We start from the raw sequence: 26474 nt of genomic DNA on the forward strand, positions 1-26474 counted from the left end.
TAAACTGGTATAAATTCCAGGGTACACAAAAACTAGTGATGTGTTTAGATTCTTTTTTGAGAGGGATTTGATGATATGCTGAATTTAAATCAATGGTGGTAAAGTACTTAGCTTTAGCAAACCAATGAAAAGCTGAATGTAGATCGGGCAAAGGAACTGATTCAATCTCAATCTTTTGATTTACACGACGGAAATCGACCACCATTCGTTGCTTACCATTAGATTTAGGAACTAGAAATGCAGGACTCGCATACTGAGAGGTAGACTGCTCAATAACGCCTTTATCCAAAAGTTGCTGTACTTCGTTTCGCAAAAGATTCATCTGAATGGGTGCCAATCTGTAAGGTTGATTTTTAACATAGCTGCTATCTTTTAGCTTAATCTCATATTCCAAGAGGTTGGTAAGACCTAATTCGGAGGTTAGAACTTTAGAAAATGATTCACATATTTTTCTGATAGCAATACGCTGTTCATCAGACAGATGGCTCAAAGTATCACTTTCAATTTTACTAGAGTTGTGTACATTGATTTCAGCAAGGTTATCAAGGTGCTGGTTACTGTCAGCAAACCGAATTTTGAGTTTAGGTAGGAACTTAAAGAAAATACACTTTTCTTGCACATCAAGTATAAGTCCGGTTTTCATCATAAAGTCTGCTCCGAGAATACAATCCAAACCTATATTTTTACATACCAAGCAAGGGAAAACCCAAGTAAAATTTGCTATTTTAAATTTAATAGTGGCGCAACAATCTATGGTTAAAATATCATTAGAAGCAGAATAGCACTTGAAATCGCCTTTTACAATTGATTTTATGCCCTTAGCTTCCTTCAATTTGGTGAACAACTCATAGGAAATAATAGAACGTGTAGAACCCGAATCAACTAAAGCAGGAGTATCAAAGGAACCAAACGATACCACAATACGAGGTACTGGGACGGAATTTATTCCCACAATATTAGGGAAGTTAACCTCACAAACTTGATCTGGTTTTCGTACTCCAAAATATGTTTGAAAACAAAGAGCCGAGTTAATCTGCTGAAGAACGTGAGCATTATACTGTGAATAAGGCTTCCGATCTTGCTTGCAGGGTAAGTCGCTCACCTTACATCCCTGCTTCTGGCGTTTTTTTGTTGCAGAACCTTGCAGTCTTTGATGACATGGTTATTTCTTTTGCAATAATTACAAAATTGACCTTGTGCTTTATTGTCTGGCTTAGTTTTTGTTTGGTTGTAAACACTACTCTTCCTAAAGTTAGGATTAACCTGTGTGGTATTACATGAACTGTGAAAACCATAGTTTTGAGTCTTAAATGTGGGATGGGCAAACTGTAGGTTACGGTGATGATCCGCAAACCTAACATTTTGCGAATGGATACACATTCTGTCGAGCTCGGAAAATGTGGAGGGTTTGCTGAGAAAGACTAACCGAGATCTCTCATCAGGGGAAAGCCCCTCTAGGATGGTGTTAACAATCTCTTGTTCAGTTACACCAAGTCGCAAAATGGCAGCGGCCTCCTTAACCTCATTTACATACACATAAAGTGGTTCATCAGGTTTCTGTAACCGATTGAAATTATTTAATTGCAATTGTGTAAGCAACCTGAATGGAATAAAAAAACTAAGGATATTCTCATGGTAGACATCGAAAGAAAGGTTCTGGGCAATTGCCAGCTGAGTCCTTTCGGCTAAAGGCCCAAAAGTGAAAGGGTAAATAGTTTCCAAGATCTGCGACTCATGGATGGTGTTGCTTTGTCGCAATTTAACAATAACCTTAAGGAAATTTAAAAATTTAGGTATGTGCAACCCATCAGTGGCCGGGAAGTTTTTCAACATTGTTTCGAGAGGATGAGTAAGTTTACCAAACACACTTGGCAGCGCAAAATTTCTAGAGGGAGTAGGATTATGTGTCGAGCTTGCTGATGTACTAAATACAACATGAGGGTTCCGACTCGTAGACTGAGTGGATGTGGTATAGGCTGGGTTGGTTAGGTTAGGAATTGACATAGGGCTACAAATGTTGCCGACAGGATCAAAGTCTACCTTGGACGGACCAGGAGCTGATGAAATAAGTGGATTCAGGACAGTGGAAGTGGGCAATGCCACCCTACTCAACTATTCACAAATATTTGTCATGGATGTGATTGGTGTTACATCACGTAATAATGAGAACTGAGATTCAGCGTTACCGACAGTCTTAACTAAATTCTGAATCTCCTCCATCATAATTTTCAAGTGAGGCAACTTGTAACTCAGACAGTTTAGGTGTGTGAACATCAAGAAAACACTTAATGCGTGTACTCAAGTGATTCAACCGATTTCTGACACGAGGGAGCGTTACAGCAAAATTCTCATCATCTAAGTTTGTAACCAACTCCTGTAAAACTAGTATCTTACTCGTGCAGGTTTTATACTCCTCATTAGGGTTCACTGTTATCAAAAGGTCATGATTAACTGGAGTGCTGTTCTGAAGAGCCAAACGCAATGTTTTACGCAAATGTGCCACTGTGGCATTTTCACATGAAATGCCACGCAATTGACACTCAAAGATCAATTCATCCTTTAAAAGGAACTCAGGGATGATTGAAGAGGACATAATGAAAATAACAAATAACAAAATAACCACAATAAAAACAACAGTAAATAACTATTGCCACAACCAAGCCATGCACATCTGAGGGTGGACACATGCAAGACAAACATCTACACACGTGAACACGACCAACAAAACACCAGAACAACCATGCTCTGCTACCAAGCTCTGCCGCCCTCTTCACCTCAACCTGGCCAAATACCAAGGAGGTACAGAGGCCAACAGTGAAAGCATGGGGAACGGGCTCAATGGTGCCTTGTTAGGCGTGTAGAAAATCATGAGAACCTTGAGCCGACTGGGGAGGCCATATTACAGGATAAAATAGTTAAATATATTTACTAGTCAAAATTAATACAAACAGTGGTTTTAGTTAAATGAATACAGCAATATCGTTTCTCTGTTCCTTATATTTTCTTTTCTTTAAATTCTTTTACTTTAAATAATAACAATAACAAGTTTAATATTAATTGATGAGTATACAGTCATACTTATAGAAAAAGTAAATGTTGAGATAAGGGGCCCCTTTAGATATTTAAGTTAAGCACATTGATAATGATGTTAAGAATTACATAGGTTAAAAATTACATAGGTTAAGTCCAAAAAAATTAATTATTAGTCCAAAACAATGCAGAAAATGCTAGGTTAAAATTTTATCTTTTGATGTGTGGTGGCTCATGGTTGCTCTTCTGCATGCAGAAAGTAACAAAGAAGATCTTTCCTGATTAGACGAGCTGCATCAGGCACTGAGGAGCACCATGACTCAGGTGACGAAGAAGTTGTGTGTCACGAAGTAATCGCGCCCATGGCCACCCACGCCTTCCGCACACACACTGTACATAAATGTATTACAAAATAAGATAATTCAACAAAATATCATTTCCAAATATTCTTGAAGGAATATGCGATTTTACTCACTACTTGCGGTGTACGGAGAATTAATTAAGACTTTGATGTCAAGAGATTAAGAAACGGCCGAAGGTAGGAACAGTTACATCATGGCCGACATGCTTCAAAAAGAAAGACGTATTATTTTGTGCAACTGAAGAAGACCATAGAGTTGAGACATGAAAGACTGCACATGTAAAACAAATAGAGTTACACAATAGTGCGATTTCCCAAATCAACATTCATTATGGACAAAAGTAAAATTATTTTGTTGAAAAATTAATATAAAAATTTTAACACAGAAACTTGTGCTTTATAAATATAAATTATGCTGAACTTGTTGGTTACAAGATGATTTACAAATTCAAGAATAAAAAAAATAATGGCTCCCAGTTTGCTATACAAAATAAAATAAAAACAATAACTATAAAATAGATAAAGTGAGCATGCGCATTACTACAAATGTGCAATGGCACAGTTTATTAAATATACAACTATGTTTTAATGGAATATATACATATTTTTACTACTATTATATTAAATTTACGACCTTCCTTTAGCAAAATCGGTCTCCTTTTTATTTTGTTGTATGCATGTCACGTTATCTTTAACTTAACAAAGGATTATACATCGGCGTAATAAGGTTGAAGAATTTATATAAAGTTTGATAGGCGCCACGGACCCTGCTTGATCTCCTTCTCAGGGCGCGGCGTGACACAAGTGTGGATTCTCCTATCAGTAGTGTCTAGTGTAAAACCCTGTCCGCTCTTAGCGTCTGTTCTGCTTAAACATACATACGGTCACGGGGGTTCTCTAGGCGACCCACACACTTGATATCAGCCATCCAAAATCATAGCTCGCAGTCTCACATTTTACAACTCTATGTATTGTCGCACAACACCTTTACACGTCCTGTCGTACTCCCTGATATATTGCGGATAAAGTGCATCATGCATGAAACTGATTGGTTGACGTCAGTCACCCCCGTGATTGATAAAGTTCCTCGCACTGAATGGAAGTTCATTATTAAGTTGTAGTTAATTATTTAAGTAGACATCCTGACCAAAACAGGACCCGAAGATTAGAATGAAAGGGTTTAATATTATTTATATCTAAGAAACAGCATTACTAATCTCGGCTGGTGAACTATGAAGTCTTTGGGTTACTCGCGCTTCCTTCCGCGACGGTTGTTGGATACAGACAGGGTGGAAACTGGACAAGACGACACCTTTGCTATTACCGTTATAAGTATTCGAATTCGTGCCACTTACGAATGAAAACTTACATAAAAAATTGGTTGTATGTAAAGTCGGTTTACGGACGATAGTTTAACGTGACAACGTCATAATAAAACATTGATGAAATGATTTCATAATTTTATAAATAAAATTGAATCATTTTTATATCAATAATAAAAGAATAAATACTTGAAATTATACTAGTTATCAGATTTTTAAAATGCAAGAATAATTAACCTTTATTGCCGAAATTTTTGTTGTAATAAGCAATGAAAACCACTTTAACTTTTCACTTCACTTTATAAACAGTAGACGAAACAGTTCACGTGTAGATGTAAGTTGTGTGCTGCCTCTGTCTTTCTTCTCCTCGGACGCATAGTACAATCGAGTGGAAGAGAGAGAGATGCGGCGCAAGTGTACAATGAGCGTAACGGAACACATCGTAACAGAACAATGAGCGTAACGGGACACAGTGGAACGGAACAATGTGCGTAACGGGACACTTTTTCGTGCGTGCAGCCAGCGTTCATCAATTAATTAGACGTTTTCACGTCAAAAAAATCAGTTGAATTATTATAGATAATAAAATAATAAATAAAAATATCAGTATTTAGCTTAATGTCAAAAATGTGTCGCTTCAGAAACCCTCATCTAACCTTCGGTATTTTTCAGGATTCTTTAGTTGGAAACCTTTTAAGACAAATAAAGGCAACGGGACAGAAATTTGTTGCCGTGGAAAGAAAAGAATACCCTTGCGACAAATAAGAAAAACTTACAGTATCACTGTAACTCCTTAGGGGCAAAGCACTGCGTCCTCTCAGGCACCCTCTCTCGCGCACACCCCACGCGACGATCAAGGCGATAAAGCATGTATGATAAAAGGGACGGAGGTTTGAAGAATTGAGTTGGGCTTAAAACGGGGCGAAGCCCTTGAATGAAGTCAAACTTATTATTTAATTGATTGAATATTAACATAATTTCAATTTTATTGATATGACTGTATAGGTACTATATATATGTATATATATAATATTATAAACGTGAAAGTTTGTAAGTATGGATGGATGTTTGTTATTCTTTCACGTAAAAACTACTGAATGGATTTGAATGAAATTTGGCCTACAGCTAGCTTATAACCTGGATTAACACATAGACCCCATATTAATAGGAAATGATATCCCTAAGGGAGTGAAAAAGTGATAATTTCATTTTATAACAGAAAAAATCATAGGTCATAGACATACAAATAGTAAGTTATTGTCATTTCTCTGTCTGACACATGATCATAAACATAGTAAGGTCTGGCAAATTAATATATCTCTCCTTGGTGAGACCAGTCCGCTTAGTGGAGCTCGCAGCTGCTAGTAAAATAAAGGCGCTAATAACAGTTTTGTTCTTAACTTCGTAAATAGATAGAGTTGCCTTGAATTTTAAACGCACCATCGTTTGATGCGTTTGTCATGTCTTTAATTTTCGTTTGTTTGTGCCGTATGCGTTCCTATACCATTCAACCGATTGCGATGAAATTTGGTGATTTGTTATGCGCATGCCCATGAAGGTTACTGAGACAGTGTAACTATTTTTCAATAGTTGGAGCACGAATCGTGTCAAAAAATGTGTTTATTTCATTTTATATAGCGGCACTTCGTCTGTTTGTGTTGTAAAAGTGCGCACGCATGACACAATTTATTTAAATATAAAAGAGAGACAGATAGTGATATATATATATATATATATATATATATATATATATATATATATATATATATTAATATATAGTGAGATATAGACGGAGAGATAAGTTGAGATAGAGCGAGGTATAGAGAATAAAATGGTTTAGATAAAAAGATATACCTATAGATGTATAGAGCTATACAGATACTTATTTACAGAAGATATACAGATAGTGGGAAGTAGAAGTATATATGTAGATATAAAGAGATAAATAGAGATAGAGAGATACTTAGATGTATATAGATGTAGATAGAGATAAATATATATAGAGAGATGGATATATGATTTGTATATGTGGAACTACTTCAAACATATTACAAAACAAAACTGAATGAGGCATTGAAATGCGGGCCGAGCATTAGCTAGACAATGGAATATTTTCAATATAAGTTATCTCTTATTTTTCAGCTTTTTTCTATATTGCTTTATAAAGTCTAAATTACATACACACCTGGTAAAGAACTATAAACTGGCAGAACAACGTCTGTCGGGATCTGAAAGTGATATAAATTAATTTTCACACTTGACATTCAAATTAAGAAGACAATTACTAACGACACCCTGTGTTCTGCCCGGCCAACGCCGGGTATTGCAGCTAGTATATATATATATATATATATATATATATATATATATACACACCATGAATTAAGATGTATGCATTCATATATATTTATGACTCATGGAATGATTTTTAATCAGTTAATAAAAAAATTCTTTTCCACACATTATTTTTATTGTGTTAATATATATTTTTATATTGTTTTATATGATATACATTTTAATCCAAAGAAATATTTATACATATATAGTATTATTTAAATGAATTCTGCGGTGTATATTTTCACTGTTTAAATGTTTATTCAATGATTCATTATTGTGTCATAGTTTTTATAACTGTATTTATACAATAACTTTGTGCAAACTTGCATATGTGAAAATTATATGACGACAGCAATAATATGAATAAAACTAAAGTATATTTTGCTCTGTAATTTCTTAAAAAAACATAATTACAATATTTGTTGTTGAAAGTGCTCTTTGATGAATTAAATTAATTTCCAATTATTTGAACCGTATACTACAAATTCTGGCTGGTATTTTTTTCTAGGTATGAGCATACTTGAAAGAAAAGATGATATTTTCGAGGAGTGCAAAACGAAGCTTCTCCCAACATTTAAGGTAAGTTTTTTAAAGTTTGTGTTTTTGAATATAAGTTTGTTATATTATTAAAAAAATACTGATAAATTATAATTTTTCCCCTTTATTTTAATGTAAAATTTTTTTCTTTTTATTTTAAAAAAAATCTTCTTTCATATTCTAGTTTTTTTCTTTGTCTATTGTTTAAATAATTGTTAGGTGAAATCATTTTCTCAAAGAATAGTTTCAAGTGGCAATTGTAATTAAGATAAAAAAATGGCAAAATTTTGATTTTTTTTTTAAATTGATGTAACACAAATTGGAATGATGTCATTGTAATAAAATAAATACAACAGAAAACATTTTGCTTAAATTTATTTATAAAACTAAAAACACCAGTTTGTATAGTATGTGAACCGGCAAAAACAAAATCAGATTTTCCTACATATGCTTGATTATTGGTGTATTAAATAATTGGTTGTGAAAGTCTACAAGGTTTAAATTATTAATTAATTATAATTCAACATTTAAGATCTATGTTCTTCAAAAATTATTTCTTGATTAAATGTTAATTTTAAATTTACTCAATATATAATTCTACTGTTAAATAATTTTGATTAATCATTTTTGTATGTGTATAAAATATTTATTAATTTTATTTTATTTAATATTAACTGAACTGATTTAATGACATTAACTTAGTGTTTTTAATGTTATTTTCACTGCATTACTGTAATGCAGTATTTTTATGCATATACGAGTACTAAGATAATAAATTTTCGTACTCTATAATTAGAAGTTGATGTTGAAATAACGTTTTAAATTTAATAATATAGATGAACTATAATTGTAGGAAAAATACTCGTACTTTAAAGGGACAGGTGTTAATTAAAATATGAATATCTTTCAATAAAAATTACCATAAGATTTTAAGACATAACGATAAAAACAAATAGTATAAGAATATGCTACCCGGACTGACAGTTTTATTATATCTTGAAACCACATAAAAACCGACAAGAGAGTCAGGCACACTGGTTATTCACTTGATAAATGTGGTATAGGTTATGGTTAAATGTGACGGATTTACTATTCTTTAAAATATGAAATTTCTTTTCCTTAAATACATATTATTTAAAGTACAAAATGTCTCGAAGAGAAACAATATTTTTCTTATGTTATCAGTAGTATGATTTGGCCGGTCCTGCGCCAAGGTTCAAGGTGTGGTTCCTGGTCCCGACCGCCATATTGGATTTGTGACGTCACGGCGGCCATCTTGGACTCAAAAATTCCTAAAAATTCCTCAAAAATGACTCAAAATAACTCATAAAGTACCGTTTTGAGGAAACATTTCACGTTTCCTTACTCAAAAATTTAAAAATTAGGATTTCGAAAAACCTCAAAATACTTTTGCCTTAGAAAGAACACAAATTCCTAAAAGCGGCTTAAAAGTCCTAAGAGCTATCCGCACTAAGCCGCTGACGTCATCTAGGAATATGACGTCACCGTTGCAAATTCCGTTACGCTAGCCATTTTAAACATCTTTATTTTGTATCCGATTTTTTTAAAAAAAAAAAAATAAAAAAAAATAAAAAATTTAATTAATTAAATTTTAATAAAAATATTTAAAAAACATACTGTTACGACACGGAGCTCCGACTCCTCGGATCGAAACCGGTGAGGGCAAAAAAATAAAAATGGTGACAGATCATTCTCTCATGGTGGCTGCTGGCAGACTGACTCCCCCCTCCACTTATGTCAAAGTATATAATTCGTCACCTAGTATGACGTCACGCCCGCCATCTCGAAAATCCTTATTTATTATCCGATTTTAACGTAAAAATTCCAAAATTCACCAAAAAAATTAAATTATTAGAATACATATTGATTTGATCAATTCCCGTCCTTGGTTCGAAACGGGTAAGAGCAAAAAATTAAAAACGACAGAACCTACCTCCATTGAAGCCGCCTAGACTGACCTCCCTCCACCAATAACAAGGTATATATCGTCAACTGGTATGGCATCATGTCCGCCATCTTGTCTTCGTCCGCTGGAGACAGCCATCTTATTTTCGTCTGCTAGAGTGTGCCACCATCATGTTAGTGTGATTTTCTGTACACCATACCATTGATCTCAACTGTTGGCATTGAAATTTGACCTTGACCTTGAAATTTAAAATTGAGCTTGAAATTTGACCTTGAACTTAAACTTTGACATTGACCTTGAAATTTACATTACCCGTGACGACCATCATGACTCCGACATTTTATGTTCAGTAAATGCTACCAGGAGCTACCACCTGCAATAGGACATTGTCACAATCTTGTTTTTGTCTGCTGGAGGACACCATCTTACGTGTGTATTCGTCTTACCATCATTACCATCATTCCCATCATACTAGTTTTATTCTAACCTGCCAGAGTGCAGTAATCATTTTTTATAACTGAGGTACCGGCCATCTTGAAATTTGGGCACCATATTGGAATCATGTAATTATTTAGCTAGAAATTCAAGAAAAAATCCAAAATTCCTTAAAAATATTTGTTATTAATTTACTTATTGATTCGACGAATCCTGTTTGTGGTTTGATCCCTGGGCGATGCAAATCACCTTAATTTTATGTAAAAAATATCAATTTTAAAAAAATGATCAAAGTCCTAAAAGAAGCATAGTTTCCAAATCATCCATCATCCTATAAGCCATTAAGGCCACCATCTTGGATATTTGTATTTATTGACCTAAAAATTCGGGAAATATTCGAAATCTCACCGAAAAAATAACTCATTAATTTATAAATTGAATCCATGGATTCCAGTTGTCTGTTTGCTTCTTGACCAGTGACAAGTGTAACTAAATCAATACTAATATTATAAATGCGAAAGTAACTCTGTCTGTCTGTCTGTATGTCTGTTTGTTTGTTTGTTACCTTTTCCCGGCTGAACGGCTGAACAGATCGTAATGAAATTTGGCAAGGATATAGATTATATCCTGCGGTTGGACATAGGCTATCTTTTGTCTAAAAAAAATCTTTAAATGGGTTAAAAAAATTAATCTTAAATTTATGTAATGTGTGTCATAGATATACAAACTGTTAGTGTCATTCCTCTATGCCTGCCGAGCAATAGCTTTCAAGCCATTACGTTACGTTTTTCTATTGTAAGGAACTAAGTAGAGAGTAAGAAAAAAAATATCTTGACAGTTTGCAGTGTCGCCATATTTGTTTCAATTTTCAATACCGTTTTTGTATATTACAATTTAAATTGCAGAAAAAAATAATGTTTCATAAACACATAAATAGTGAGTGTGTGTCATTTCTCTATGTCCACGAGGTCTTGCCGCGTCAATTTTCTCCTTGGGGCGAACCCGTCCGCTTGGTTAAATAAACATATTTTATAGTTGAATGATTTCATGATTTATTTCATGAAAATCTTCTCTCATAAATAAGTAAGTTTTATAGACATTTAATAGTTGTCTCTCTGTCTCTGAAGATCAATCTATGAATCGTTACAAATTTATTTCCTTTATTTTTTTTTAGTTTAATTTCATACAATATGATTTCACTAAAAATCAATTTCTACCCCTTCCTATTTTCATTTCCACATTAGGAAGTTTCACTTCTTCCGCGCGGAGGGACTCCACGCAATATTTTTGCATGCAATTAAAAACTATTTTTAAATGATGCCAAAGAAGTATAACTTCTCATGCGCGTACCTAAGTACACGCACCCATTTTTTTTTATTTAATTTCTTCTATATGTATTTTTTCTCCCTACCTAGGGCACTCATAATTCTTTTAAATTTCACGTGTATGTTTTCAATGTCATTTCAGTCGTACATTTTTTTGTCAAATTGGTCATTATTTATACTTTGTTTCATTTTGGAAACATACGTATTTTTAGGTATTATGACAAATAAAAAAATTAGTTACACTAACATTCATAGGTTTTTATTGTGTGGATAGTTTCAAGTTTCATATTATGTAGGTATATAAATTCTTAAACTTATAAATTTCTTCGAAATTTATTCATAGGTTGGTAGGGCCTACTAATTTTTTCTATTTGTCAATATTGTTATTTTTTTTACACTACCTACTTATAACTTAATTGCAAGGAGTTTGGTTTAGTGTTTATAATTTATCTGCTGAGCGTCAAGAGTCTAAGGGCTACTGAGACCGAAGACCAGATATATTTTTCAATTATGTAATATATTGTTGAAAAATTTGAACTTTACTTTTTCAGGTAGGTTGATTTTTTTTTTATTAATTAGAATAGTTACGTGTAATTGCCATCTTCCTTTATTTCATATTAAACATTTCCGAGCCATTCGGGGTCCTCAACCCCCCCCCCCCCCCCCAGGTGGTTAAAGCCCAAAATTTCGAAAGTTTAAAATTTTTTAAAAATCTTTCTCTTTCGATTTTAAGCGTTTTAGAGCCATTCAGGGTCCTCGAACCCCCCGCCCCCCTCTGGGGAAAAGCCTCAAAATTTCGATAATTTTAGTAATTTCAAATATCTATTCTTTCGAGATGGAGTGTTCCGAAACATTCGAGGACCTGAACCTCCAGCCCCCCCCCCCCCCCCCCCCCATCCGCAAAAATTAAGGCCACAAAATTTCGAAAAAATTGGTGGAAATTGTATTAAAATTAGGTCATTACGAACTAAAGTGTCCGGGGCATGGTGGAACTTTTACCCAAAGTCGACTTCGCACCCAATTTTTTGGGAGAGGGGGTAGTCCAAAACCCCAAAATTACGAAAAATTTGAAAAATGTCTTAAATTTAAGTATACTTTTTTACTATTTGGAGTGTTTCCGAGCCATTCGGGGTCCTCAAACTACCCTACCCCCGCAAGAAGTCAAAGACCCAATAATAAAAAAGTTTCCCAAACTTTCGAAAACCTATTCTCTTTGGGTTTGGAGTGTTTACGAGCCATTCGGGGTCCTCAAAATTACCCCCCCCCCCCCCCTTTCTCAACAGGTCAAAGCCCCAAAATTTAGAAAATTTCAAAAATCATTCTCTTTCGATTTTTAGTGTGTTTCCCTGCCATTCAGGGTCCTCATAATAACCCCTCCCCCTCTGGGGACAAAGCCCCAAATCTCGAAAATTTCAGGAAATTCAAATATCATTTCATTCGAGATGGAGTGTTCCGAACCATTCGAGGTTCTGAACCTCCACCCCCCCCCCCCCCCCCTTTTCCACAAAAGTGAAAACCACAAATTTCGAAAAATTGGAGGAAATTGTATTAAATTGAGTCATTACTAACTAAAGTGTCCGGGGGATGGCGGAACGTTTACCCAAAGACGTGTTCTCCAACAAATTTGTGGTAAGGGGATTGGGGGAATGCAAAACCCCAAAATTTCGAAAAATTTCTTAAATTTAAGAATACTTTTTTACTATTTGGAGTGTTTCCGAGCCATTCGGGGTCCTCAAACTACCCTCCCCCCACAAGGAGTCAAAAACCCAATAGTTAAAAAAATTCCCAAAATTTCCAAAAACCTTTTCTTTTCCGATTTGGAGTGTTTACGAGCCATTCGGGGTTCTCAACATCACACCCCTCCCCCCCCCCCTCAGGGGTCAAAACCCCAAAATTTAAAAAAATTTAAATATCATTTTTTCGATTTTAATTGTTTCCCAGCCATTCAGGGTCCTCAAAATCACCCCTCCCCCTCTGGGGGCAAAGCCCCAAAATTTCGACAATTTCAGGAAATTCAAATATCATTTCTTTCGAGATGGAGTGTTCCAAACCATTCGAGGTCCTGAACATCCACTTTCCGCAAAAGTGAAAGCCCCAAAATTTCGAAATATAAGAATATATATAATTCGATTTTGGTATGTATGACGTCGATAAACTCTTATACCGTTTGACCGATCGCCATGAAAGTTTGCACATCGAAGTGTTTTTATCATGAAGAAGGTTTTAATGCTATCCATTTTTTTGTAACTCGCCGCTAGATGGCGCTGTAGCGCATCATCTTCTAAACCTTTCAACCGATTGCCATGGGTAAACAGAAAATCATAGGTCACAGATACAAAAACAGTAATTATGTGTCATTTCTTAATGTCCAACACACTGGACATACCGCTATCCATTTTGCTGTAACTCGCGGGCAATATATCACACGGTGTTCATCCCGGGCAAAGCCGGGTACTGCAGCTAGTATTAAATAAATTTTATAGTTTGGCTTTCATTACCTTTCGCGGAGTTTATAAATCATTCTCTCTTCAAAAATAAAACACAAATCAATGTACGACAATGTTAGACGAATTAAATACGTTGCCGATAAGCCTAACATGAAAGTCTAGTTTTTTAATAATCTGAATAACCTCTAATCCGTTCATGTACAAAGCCATCCATACATATAGACCAATCGTCTTCGGACCGCGAGGCCGGCTCATAAACAATGTCAGACGTGTAGACAACCTATTTCCGAACCTCACGACCTTCTTCATCGTCAGCTAATTATATTCAATAAAACCAACATAACATGTATTTACGCTCAGTGGCGTAGCCAGGATTTGTGTATGGGGGGTGTTAAGAAGAATAGCTTCTCCCCCCCCCCTTCCCCGTATTTAACCGATCTTTAAGGTGTAAAATAGTGCTATTTTAGCAGTTTTCGGTACTTAAATTTAAACATTGTAATGGTAAAAATTTTATTAATTTTAATTTTTAATTTTAAACATTTTGGAAGCACCATCAAGAATAAGGCAGCACATTTTGAAAGCACAATTAAAAAGGCAGCACATTGGAAAGCACAATCGACAAAAAGGAACCACATTTTGGAAGCACCATCAACAATATGGCAGCACATTCTGTCTTGTGCTAGAACTCTATCCTTGTTTAACAAATGAGAAGTTCACAAGCTGTCAGAAGCTGTTTTTGTAATTTTAAATCAATTTTTTATTTATTATTATTTTTTATGGTATTTTGAATTTTTTTCTGTGATTTTTATATCAAAGAAATGTGTGTGTCGACTTTCTCCGTGTGCTCCTGGTTGCTTCTCAGAAACCGATTATTCTTGTCAATATTTTGATGGTTTTATCCGTGTGCTCCCGATTATTCTTGACAATATTTTGATGGTTTTCTCCGTGTGATCCTGGTAGCTTCTGAGAAACCGATTATTTTTTGTCAATATTTTAAAAAATTTCTCCGTGTGCTCCTTGTTGCTTCTGAGAAACCACTCTCTGAATGAAGGATTTTTTACCTATTGAGTCATGACATTTTATTTGGAGTTACATTAGTTCGTGAATTTTTTCTAGTAAATCAGCGTTTGCAATTTTTTTTTACCAGGTGGAATTAAAAAAATAAAAAACTATTAATCAATCAAATAATATACCATGAGAAATCTGTGAAGCACTAACATGCAAGACGAACTTCCTTCTCCTTGGTGTCTAGCGAAGCCATCTTTCCTTTGCGATCGTTAGTGAGCATCCCGCATCCCACATAAAAGAACTAAATTATATTTACCTGTAAGCATCATGTGGTGTCATCTGTCGACAATAATCGACACTAATTTAAACAGTTTGTTTTGCATGAGATAAATTAACTATCACCACTGAATGGTGCTATTGTAGTCTGTTAGAGTCATGTAGTCACGTAGCCATGTAGCTTCGTGTCATGGAAGCTTCGTAGTCCTGTAGCCTCGCAGTCTCGTAACCTTGTGTTCTGGAAACTTCGTAGTCATGATGCCTTGGAGCCTCGTTGACTCGTAGCTATTTAACCAAGTAGCTTTGTAATCTTATAACATAATGCTGTTTGAGCAGTTGGAGCAAAAGAGAAAATTCCGTCTAAGATAGATGCGGCAATTGGAGCCTTGTAGACGTGTAGCTTCGTAGGCAAGTACTCATGTATACATGCAGTTCTGTAGTATCGTAGCATTGTAGCCTCTTGGTCTTGTAGTCAAATAGCGCAATGCCTAAGACTTTGTGGAGTCAAATACTTTTGACATCATTGATTGATGGAGCCGTAGACAGATGGAGCATTTGTAGATGATGGATCTTTGGAGCATTGGATCTTTTGGAGCTTTGGAGCTTTGGAGTATATTGAGCTGTTGGAGCATTTGGAGCTGATGGAGCATTTGGAGCATTTGGAGCTGTTGGAGCAATGAAGCTTTTGGAGCATTTGGAGAAATTGGAGCTGTTGTAGCTTCGGAGCATTTGGAGCTGATGGAACTATTGGCGCATTTGGAGCATTTGGAGCTGTTGTAACAATTTGGAGCTGTTGGAGCTTTTGGAGCTATGAACATTTGGAGCATTTAGAGTATTTGGATCTGTTGGAGCATTTGGAGCTTTTGGAGCATTTGGAGCTGTTGGAGCAATTTGAGCTTTTGGAGCATTGATGCTTTTGAAGCATTTGGAGCTGTTGGAGCATTTGGAGCTGATGGAGCATTTGGAGCTGTTGGAGAATTTGGAGATGTTGGAGCATTGAAGCTTTTGGATCATTTGGAGCATTTGAATCTAATGTAGCTTTGGAGCATTTAGAGCTGTTGGACCTGTTGGTGCATTTGGAGCTGTTGGAGCTTTGGAGCAATTTGGAGCTGATGGAGCTGTTAGAGCTATGAACCTTTGGAGCATTTGGAGCTGTTGGAGCATTTTGAGCTTTTAGAGCATTGGAGCATTGGAGCTTTTTTTTAGTATTTGGAGCTTTTGGAGCATTGAAGCTTTTGGATAATTTCGAGCATTTCGAGTTGTTGTAGCTTTGGAGCATTTGGAGCTGTTGGAGCTATTAGCACATTTGGAGCTGTTAGGGCTTTGGAGCAATTTGGAGCTGATGGAGCTGTTAGAGCTATAACCCCTTTGGATCATTTGGAGCGTTTGGAGCTGTTGGAGAATTTGGAGCATTTAGAGCATTGGAGCATTGTAGCTATTTGAGCATTTGGAGCTTTTGAAGCATTGAAGCTTTTGGAGCATTAGGAGCTGTGAGAATTGAAGCTTTTGGAGCATTTGAAGCTGTTGGAGCATTTGGAGCTGATATTGCTTTTGAGCATTTGGAGCATTTGGAGATGTTGGAGCATTGAAGCTTTTGGATTTTTTGGGCATTTGCAGCATTTGGAGCTGTTGGAGCTTTTGAGCATTTGGAGCGGTTGGAGCTGATGGAGTCAATGACTGATGGAGCCAATGACTATTGGATCCAATGACTTATGGACCTAAAAACTGATGGACACATAGACTGATGGAGACATTATATCCTATCTTAACATTGACGATCGCATCTTACTGAGTTGAATGTACGTGAGAATGCACCTCCATTTCGTTAAATGAGCTTTCGTTTTGTAGAATGTGCTTCCTTTTGATTGAAGGTGCATCCAAAATTTGCTGCCTTTTTGTTGATGGTGTTTCCAAAATGTGGTTCCTTTTTGTTGATTGTGCTTTCAAATGTGCTGCCATTTTAATTGTGCTTCCAAAATGTGTTGCCTTTTTGTTGATGGTGCTTCCAAAATGTGCTGCCTTTTTATTATGCTTCCGAAATGTGCTCCCTTTTTGATTTTACTTCCAAAATGTGCTGCCTTTTTGTTGATGGTGCTTCCGAAATGTTATACTTTTTTGTTAATGGTGCTTCCAAAATGTGCTGCATTTTTGATGGGATTCTTGGTCCTCTTGTAAGCGTAAATACATGTTACGTTGGTTTTATTGAATATAATTAGCTGACGATGAAGAAGGTCTTGAGGTTCTAAATAACTGGTCTATACGTCTAACATTGTTTATGAGCTGACCTCGCGGTCTGAAGACGATTGGTCTATATGAATGGATGGCTTTGTACATGAACGGTTTAGAGATAAATTCTAAGTAACAAAAACTAGTCTTTAATGTAAGGCTTATCAGCATTGTATTTAATTCGTTGAACATTGTTTTATATTGTCTTGAGTTGATTTTCGTAGAGTGAATAATTGATAAACTCCGCGAAAGGTAATGGAAACCAAAAGATAAAATTTATTTAATATTTAGTTACACTTTTCACTGGTCAAGAAGCAAACTGACGACAGGAATCCATTGATTCAATATAAAAATTAATGAGTAATTTTTTTGGTGAATTTTGGAATATTTCACGAATTTCTAGGTCAATAAATACAAATATCCAATATGGTGGCCGTAATGGCTTATAGGATGATGTATGATTAGGAAACTATGCTTCTTTTATGACTTTGATCATTATTTATTGAAATTGATATTTTTTACATAAAATTAAGATGATTTGCACCGCCCAGGGATCGAACCACAAACAGGATTCGTCGAATCAAAATGTATATTAGATGCACATTTATTTAATGGATTTTTTTTCGAATTTCTAGCTAAATAATTACACGAATCCAAGATGGCGCTTAAATTTCCAGATGGCTGGTACCTCACTAATAATAAATGATTACTGCACTCTGGCGGGTTAGAATAAAACTATCATTATGGTTTGATGATAATGATGGTAAGACAAGTACACACACAATATGGTGTCCTCCAGCTGACGAAAACAAGATGGTGACAATGTCCTCTAGCATTTGGTAGCTCCTGGTAGCTTGTACTGAACATAAATGTCGGAGCCATGATGGTCGTCAAGGGTAAAGTAAATTTCAAGGTCAAGGTCAAAATTAAGTTCAAGGTCAAATTTCTAGGTCAATGTCAAATTTCAAGGTAAAGGTCAGATTTCAAGGTCAAGTTCATATTTAAAGGTCAAGGTCAAATTTCAATGCCAATAGTTGAGAACAATGGTAAGGTGAACAGAAAATCACACTTACGTGATGGTGGCACACTCTAGCAGACGAAAACAAAATGGTGGTCTCCAGCGGACGAAGAGAAGATGGCGGACATGACGCCATACCAGTTGACGATATATACTTTGTTATTGGTGGAGGGAGGTCAGTCTAGGTGGCTTCCATGGAGGTAGAATCTATCGTTTTTATTTTTTTATTTTTTTCTCTTACCGGTTTTGAACTAAGGATGGGAATCGATTGAATCAATAGGTATTCTAATAATTTAATTTTTTGGTGAATTTCGGATTTTTTTTCTTTCAAATAGGATAATAAATAAGGGATTTTCAAGATGGCGGACATTATGTCATACTAGGTGACGATATATATATACTTTGACATAAGTGGTAGGGGAGTCAGTTTGCCAGCAGCCACCGTGATGGAAGGATCGGTAGCCATTTTTATTTTTTGCCCTCACCGGGTTCGATCCTAGGAGTCGGAATTCCATGTTGTAAAAATATGTATATATATACATGTGAAGTCTAACAGACTTAAGGCTAAGAAGCAGTTCAGTCACCAGCCACCATTTTTTATTGTGACACCATTGCAGATATTTTGAATAACTTTGACCTTTACATATATCATTGTTAACCTTGGCATCGGTTATTTTATGTTAATTAGTTATCTTGAATTCCACCATTTTGTATTTTTAATTATAATGACTTGTCCGCCATTTTAAAAAGAAACTTAAAATATTAATCCAATAAACGTATAGAAAAATTAATAACTAATTATAAAAATTACATTGTAAATAAAATTTTAATAAAAAATGCACTTATGACATGGATCTTGGACACCTCGGTACGAATCCAGATAATGTCAATTAAAAACCAATTGATCAATGAGGACTAGCAGCATACTAACCCCCACTACTATTACCAAAGCATAGAATATATTATCGCCACATTTTTTTTATGGCAGCCATCAAGGATCCGTTATCTTGTTTACATCAGCTAGAGTGCACCTGCCATCATGGTTTGTTTTTTACCTGCTAGAATACATTACTATCAACCACTAGACAGCTAATTATTGTCGCGTCCACTGTCTAGTTAAACAACTTGTCTGCCATCTTAAAAGTCTATATTTAACTTACCAAAAATTAAAAATTATTTTAAAATAACCTGTTATTATTTTGTATGAAATTAAATTATAACATTTCTTGTTTCAAATCTTGGGCAATAAAAAAATTAAATTTACAAGAATAATTTTTTTATAAATTTCACCTGAATCTAATATTTTGCCATAAATGTCTCAGGTTTATGAAAAGAAACCACTTTTTTAGAAACAATTTTTTTCTAAAAAAAAAACCTCCCTATTTATTATTAAAACAAGCAAAATTAGAAAAGTCTTTACCATTTATCGTTTTACGCATCTACTACCAAGGCACTAAAGCATGATGGGAGGCACTATCATTTAGCATATAATCAAACCTTTTATCGTTTAAAATTCTTCTACATTAAATTCATGTCAGGATAAATCATAAGTTCTATTTATTTAGATTAAAAGCCACCAAGAACAGACAGGTGTTCTGAATCTTCGAGGTCCTAGGCTGCGATTCCCGAATGTAAGTTACACGAAACAGTTCAGGAATCCCGTTCACAGTGAAACCTTTCTTGGAGACAAATTTTTGCTTGGAGATTCGCACAATGTCACCAAAGTTATCTTCATGTGGATATTTCGTTTCGTGTTGGAAAACACTTTTCAAAGCAAGTGATCGTCTTTTACATATTTGGGCTCCTTTTTTGTGGTAGAATGCACTGTAGAAAATTCGCTTACTAGTTTCGGAAAGATATCCAGCCACTTGTATATTCCGTTGCCGAGATCTGTTTGCAGTTACAACGGCACACGTCCATCGTGCCAAATTTCTAGGTCTTGAATATTTTGGTCACATAATTCTATTTCAAAGGTAACTTATTGCCCAAACGAAATGGCTATACCTACACATCAATGACTGTTTAATTGTACTTCAAGCTCTTGTTAATTCAGATATATGGCATCATCTTAACAAGGTCCGCCTGGAATAAATCATCAAGAGTACGCATTACAACATTGCGTCTAAAGTATTTCCATCATGCATTAGGTTAAGTTAGCGTGCGATGCCTCCTGCATCCCTCAGTTCTTCGAGTACGGAGATTATTTACTTGAAGAGCGAATAGTTTCCCACACTAAGCTATCCAGCAAGAATCTCTGACAGTCAATCAGTTCGTTTGGGTCGTCCCAATACAATGTCAAGTTCTGATCAATTTTAAGAATTGTTATATCTTCTCTACATACTAAAAGTTCACTGAAGAGAATAGCGTAAATGTGAATTATTTCATGATCTTCATCTTCATACACGCCACTTTCTGGATATTTTTCGTAGGAATGGGCCTTAATTACATCTAGCACTTTTTTATTTTGAAAATCATCATGTCCCTTTTATCTTACTTACTTTATCGTCTTATAGGTTTTCTACCAAACAACAGTTAGTACAGATCTGGCGTACCATGAGTTTTGTTGTACTGTACACATATATTTCCTAGTAAAAATGTACTTTTACTTTCAAAGAGGAAGTACTTTCTTTACACTTTATAGGTCATATCATTATTTCTACTCGTGATAGATCTCAGGTATGTACGAACCATTTCTAATGCATTAAATCAGTATTCATAAAGTATTCTCTCATGTCGGTTAAAATTTTCTATTCCTTGCAGTTGTAACTCTTCACGAACTTCTAACTTGATGAGAATGGGTGGTTCTTTCTTTTTTTTGAGATGGTCAAGTAAACTCGTTTAAAACTTTTCTTATCCCACTTTACATGAAAGTCTGGCTGTTTTTAAAGTAAATATTTTGCACGAACAGAATGCAAAGCGCTATAAAAGTTACTGACCAAATTAAAAATTTTACCTGTTAAAAATAGGTAGAATAACTTCCGTGACTTCTTTATTTTGTCTGCTGAAATTTTATCGATAAATCAATTACATCAATTGCCAGGTGAGATAGTGATGTGTTAAGGTTAACTTAAAACACCCTAATATCGTCATATCGTTCTGCAGTCTTTACTTCGAACATGTCGCATATTCAAGAATCTGAGGTATCCTTGCTTTGATAGATGGAAACCAGGTTCTCTTGTGTGTTTCCATTCTCCGTCTTTTTTGGCCAAGAAGCATAATGTATTTTTTGATTTCGATTACGTAAGCAATGGAAACAGAATGCAGTTCGTATCCAGTAATCAGAGGATAACTGCTAGGTACGAATTTAGAAATGCTATGACTTATGTTTAACGATAAAATGACCGAAATCTTATCTTTACATACCATATAGAATGCTAGTTCTTGACGAAAACTAAGATTCCGTTCATGCTTTTCCAGCACAAGAGGCACATGTCTTTGTATTTCTGAAACTTTAAGGTGGTATTTACATTGCCATCGTAAGTGTGAAGTAAATTAAAATCATCCATGAGAAACAACACGATGATTCGCATTGACACACCTCAAATATTTAGGTTTTTTTATGTGCATGCTAGGATGCAAGGCCGTGATGCATGCCGGGTACCTGAGCGGGCCTTCCAGCGAGTCTGGCCAGCGGTCAGCAAATGGAATTGACGTCACGCATTCTACGTGTGCCCGGCCGGATTATAAGTGTCTCGCTACCCATCCCCCTATACTCCCCAATCATTGTCACTGACACTTTAAGCAAATTGAGAATTCCGGGCTTACAGAGGACACCGCGACGAGTGGCATGAATGAGCATCGTTGTTCGTGGTGTTTCGGGCGTCGGGTCGGCCCAGGATGACGCGACACTTCACAGCCGCTCTCGTCCCTTCAAGAAGAATGAAGGATGCCTCGTGTATATAAGCGATGACGCCGGCCTCCACGGGATTTTCGAGTGAGTACCGAGAGTTCGGAGAGTTTCACGAGTGGAGGGAAGTGCAACATCGGCGAAGAGGGTGAAAGAATCCCCTGAGAGCGGCCCGATGAGGTGCGACGTGACCATGAGAGTGCAACTGAGTGGAGCGAGGCTGTGTGTGTGTGAGGACAGATGCAAGTTAATGAGCGAAACACTGTCGAACGTAGCTCCAGTGAGGAATGCGAACTGTGGAACTTGACAGATAATGAGGGACTTGCGATTAAAATGTTTTTATTGCAAGTGTTTTGTGATCATACACTTAAAAGTAAAATTATTTATTAGTAATTAAAATTATTAGTAATTAATAAAACTGTAATAAATCATTATTGTGCTCTCTCTTACTAACCCAGTTCTCCCCACATAGGTCGTAACATTTTTGGTGTCAGAAGTGGTATAGGCCTAATAAATAATTTACGTATAGTTCATTGAGGATCAGGAAATAAATAATTACAAATTAGTGTTTTCGTATTAAAATAAGTATAAGGATCTGTAGTTATTTTGAATGTAGTTTCAATAAAGTTAGCGTTAGTTTTCAGCAGACGTTATGTAACTCATAGTACAAATTACACTGCAGATCGTAGGACAGCAGTGATAGTGAAAGACTGGTATTGTTTGTGGACAAGAAATATGGCTGCCGATGATCTTAAGAATGTAATGGCTTTCCTAGCCAAATTGAAAAAAAAAATGACATGAGTTAAACGAAGATCCACCAGGAGGAAATAAAAAATGGCCACTAGGAAAACAATAATATAATGAAGAGTAACCAAGACGAGATGAAAGTAGTATACAATAACTGGTACTGGCACTGGCTTCTGACTGTGGTGCATGGTGCCTGTCTGTCATCTCGGATTGTGATGTCATGGCGGCTATCTTAGATGACCTTGACCTATGACTTTGACCTTGACCCAGGCGGCCAACTTGGATTCGCCATCTTGGATACGCCATCTAAAATCCTACTGTTATTTCTAAAAACTTATTTTGTTTATGACATCACTGTTGAAATTTTCGTTATAGCCGCCATTTTGAAAATCCTGAATTATTATCAGAACAATTTGGAGTCCTCGGTTCGAATTCGATTAAGGAAAAATAAAAAAAATTACGAATTCTTCCTCCACAGAAGCCGCCGTCAGACTGAACTCCCACCACTAATTCCAAGGTATCTATATATCTATAAAGTATAATGTCACGTCCGCCATCGTGGTTTCGTCTGCTAGAGTGCACTGCCACCATGTTAGTGATAGAGTGCAGTTCTCATTTATTTATTACTGTGGTGCCCGCTGTCTTGAAATTTAAATGCCATATTGGAAATTCGTAATTATTTTCTATAAATCCGGGAAATAATTCACAATTTGTCAAAAAATATGCAATTATCATATTGAAATATTATATTGATCTCTATCCTTTGATCGATAATTAATCGATGTAAAACAAATATTTTTTATGAAAAGAAAATTCAATAAATATGGTAGAAAGACCTAAAAGAAAAGAAAATTATTGTACTGCGACTCTCTAGAAAGCCGATAATAACATATTAACCACCTTTATAGAAACCTGAAAAAATTCCAAAAATCATAAAAAAAATATTCATTCATTAACTTATTGAATTAATGGATTCCTGCCCTTGCTACGATCCTTGTTCAATGCAAAAAAGGTAATATAAAAAATACCACCATAGTGACAGGTTCGATAAAAAACACTACAAGTTCTTTTGTGAACAAATATATAAATTCGTAAATTCTACACTACTTTAAGTACAAAAAAAGTAAATTACTAAAGTCTTTATTATTAACCGATTTCTACATCTGCTACCCACGAATTAAATCCAGTTGGAAAGCCCCACCACTTGACGTAGGATCTACTATTTCTGCTTTTGATTATATTCTCCACCAAGTATGTATTGTGATACATCATAGGCTAAATCTCTTCAGCATTAGCTGCCTGAATAGGCTCATGGTCCAAATCTTTGAAGTTGTAGATCCTACACTCTTCTTTACATCATGGGTCCTACCTAGGCTTCGATTCATGAACATGGTTCACACAGAAAAGTTCGGGACTCCAATTCGCATTGAAACCTTATTCGAAAATACCTTTCTGCTTTAAGATGCGCACAATGTCACTGACGTTAGCTTTATACTTTTGTGTATCATTTTTCTTTGTGTTGAAAAACACTGTTCGAAGCAAGTTATCATCATTTACGTCTTTAGGCTTCATTTTCAAATTTTAATTGCTGTTAGGCGTGAACTGTCGCATCATCTTGGTGCACAAAGTTCTGTTAAACCTTTCGTCAATGTAAATTTTGAGTAGTGTTTGATGGCATACTTCTTTAACATAGTCTTAAATGTTGGTAGGTGCTTCGGTAAACAACCATCACGCAAAATAATGGCCATTGCCTTGGAAACATCGTTTGCTGTCTTCGATTTCACAGGATAGGCCCAAGCGAACTTGCTATACGCATCGATGACCATCAACATATACTTGAAACCTTTATTATACCGGGAAAATTGTGACATCCCAAAAATTTAAGCCTCGAATAAGTCATCAATTCCGTGAACTATGACTTTGCGACAAAGGTATTTCCGTCTTCCAGGAGCATGAAGTTCGTCAGCGTTTCCAGTTCGAAACATTCCCCTGGTTCTTTACGTATTGAGACCATTTCGTTGATGTGCAAATAGTTTCCTGCATTAGCGAAGCATTAAGAAATTTAAGACGATCAACTAATTCATTTGAGTCGCCCCAATACATATCGTCAAAATTCCGATCACTATTAGGCTTTTGTAAACCTTCACAATGTACTGTTAGTTCACTGAAGAGATTTGCGAGAATATCTTTTTTTATGATCTTTATATTTATCTATTTAACTTTCTGGATCAGTATCGCGAAAATGAGCACTGGTTAGGTCAAGAAGATTTTTATACTTTGTAATCTGCGTCAGATTAGCCTTTAGGCTCCCTGCGAATCACCAATTCGTACAGACCCAGAGTCCCGTGAGTTTTCAACTCTTCTACACGCACAATATTTCCTGGTAAAAATTATATTCATTTAGCACCGAGTAACAACTTATTATGTGTTCTGTATATTCCATAGGTCCTGTCATTATTCCGTCTCGTAAAATATATCAGGTATGATCGGAACATTGCATTAACTTGGTGTCCTCTTTTCCATATATTTTTTTCTTGTGAATAGTATCCGTACTCGTAAAGACCTCTTCATTTCGATCGGGCTAAAATTCTCTCTTCTTTATAATTTTGTATTTTGTCATAAAGTACTGTCTTCGCACTGATGGTTGTTTCTTCCTAATTTTTAAATTTGTTGCACATGGTACGAAAACACAGGTGTGACCATGTGCGTCTCTGCCTGAGGATGGGAGCATATAGCAGTTCCCGAAACGTCGATTGTTTCTGTTTTGGAAAACTATTGTGTTTTTTTCGTCTTTCCATTTTCTTGTGTTTTTTTATCGTTTCAGCTGCTGTGCTGGCTTGTTTTTGTTTTGGAAAACTATTTTGTTTGTTTCGTCTTTTCGTTTTGTTGTGTTTTTGTCTCGTTTCAACTGTTGTGCTGAATTTTTTTGGGGTTCAATTCATTTGTGGGGTTTTTTCGTTCTCTTACACCATTTTTCTTTGTTTTTTCTTTGTTTGTTGACCATATTCATGTTATGGAGTATTATGTGGAGTATATATCCTGTTGAAAACAGCAATTTTTGCTTAATGTATGTTTTTTGGCTTTTGTTTTTTTGTAGTTTTCTTCTACAGACATACATGTGTTTAGTAATAGCGTATGTCCAAAAGCTTGCATCAAGTCATGCACTCCCATTGCACAAATAGTTCAAAGATAATATCGATGAAGGTCACAGGCCAAGTCTGACATTGTACTGGCTGAAAAAAAATATTCCAAGGCCTCTTTTTTATACTTTTTAATTCGTCCAAAGAAAATTCTTTCTTGTGGGTGGCAAAATTTGAATAAGCTGTCAAGTGAGTAAGTAATGCTTCCAGACTTGGCTGCAAAGTCCTCAAATCTTATCGTTTGTTAGGGTCGGATACTTCAATAGTGTCGAGAGTTCGATAATCCGAGGCTTCCACGTGCTGGTCTGTGGCTAGAAGGTACTCCAGTAATCCTTTTTACATTTTCTACTTGTTTGGGCCAGTAGTGAAATATATTTGCGGATATCGGCATTTTGAGATTTGACAAATGTATTCAGTTCGGTAGTGTGACTACTAAGACCGAATTCCAAAATGATATGACACATGTTTGACGATAAACTGATCCTTACCTT

The 26474-nt window shown here is 35.6% G+C and overlaps 1 protein-coding gene across 1 annotated transcript in view; it reads left to right on the plus strand.

Annotated features, from left to right (window-relative positions):
- The window catches only part of LOC134527261 (mpv17-like protein), a 520718-nt gene that overhangs the window by 466148 nt on the left and 28096 nt on the right, over window positions 1–26474 (plus strand). Inside the window, exon 5 of the mRNA XM_063359784.1 lies at window positions 7559–7629. Coding sequence (XP_063215854.1) covers window positions 7559–7629 — 71 coding nt within the window. The remainder of the gene's footprint in view (window positions 1–7558; window positions 7630–26474) is intronic.

This window comes from Bacillus rossius, chromosome 1 (assembly GCF_032445375.1).
Source record: "Bacillus rossius redtenbacheri isolate Brsri chromosome 1, Brsri_v3, whole genome shotgun sequence".
Taxonomy (NCBI): Eukaryota; Metazoa; Arthropoda; class Insecta; order Phasmatodea; family Bacillidae; genus Bacillus; species Bacillus rossius.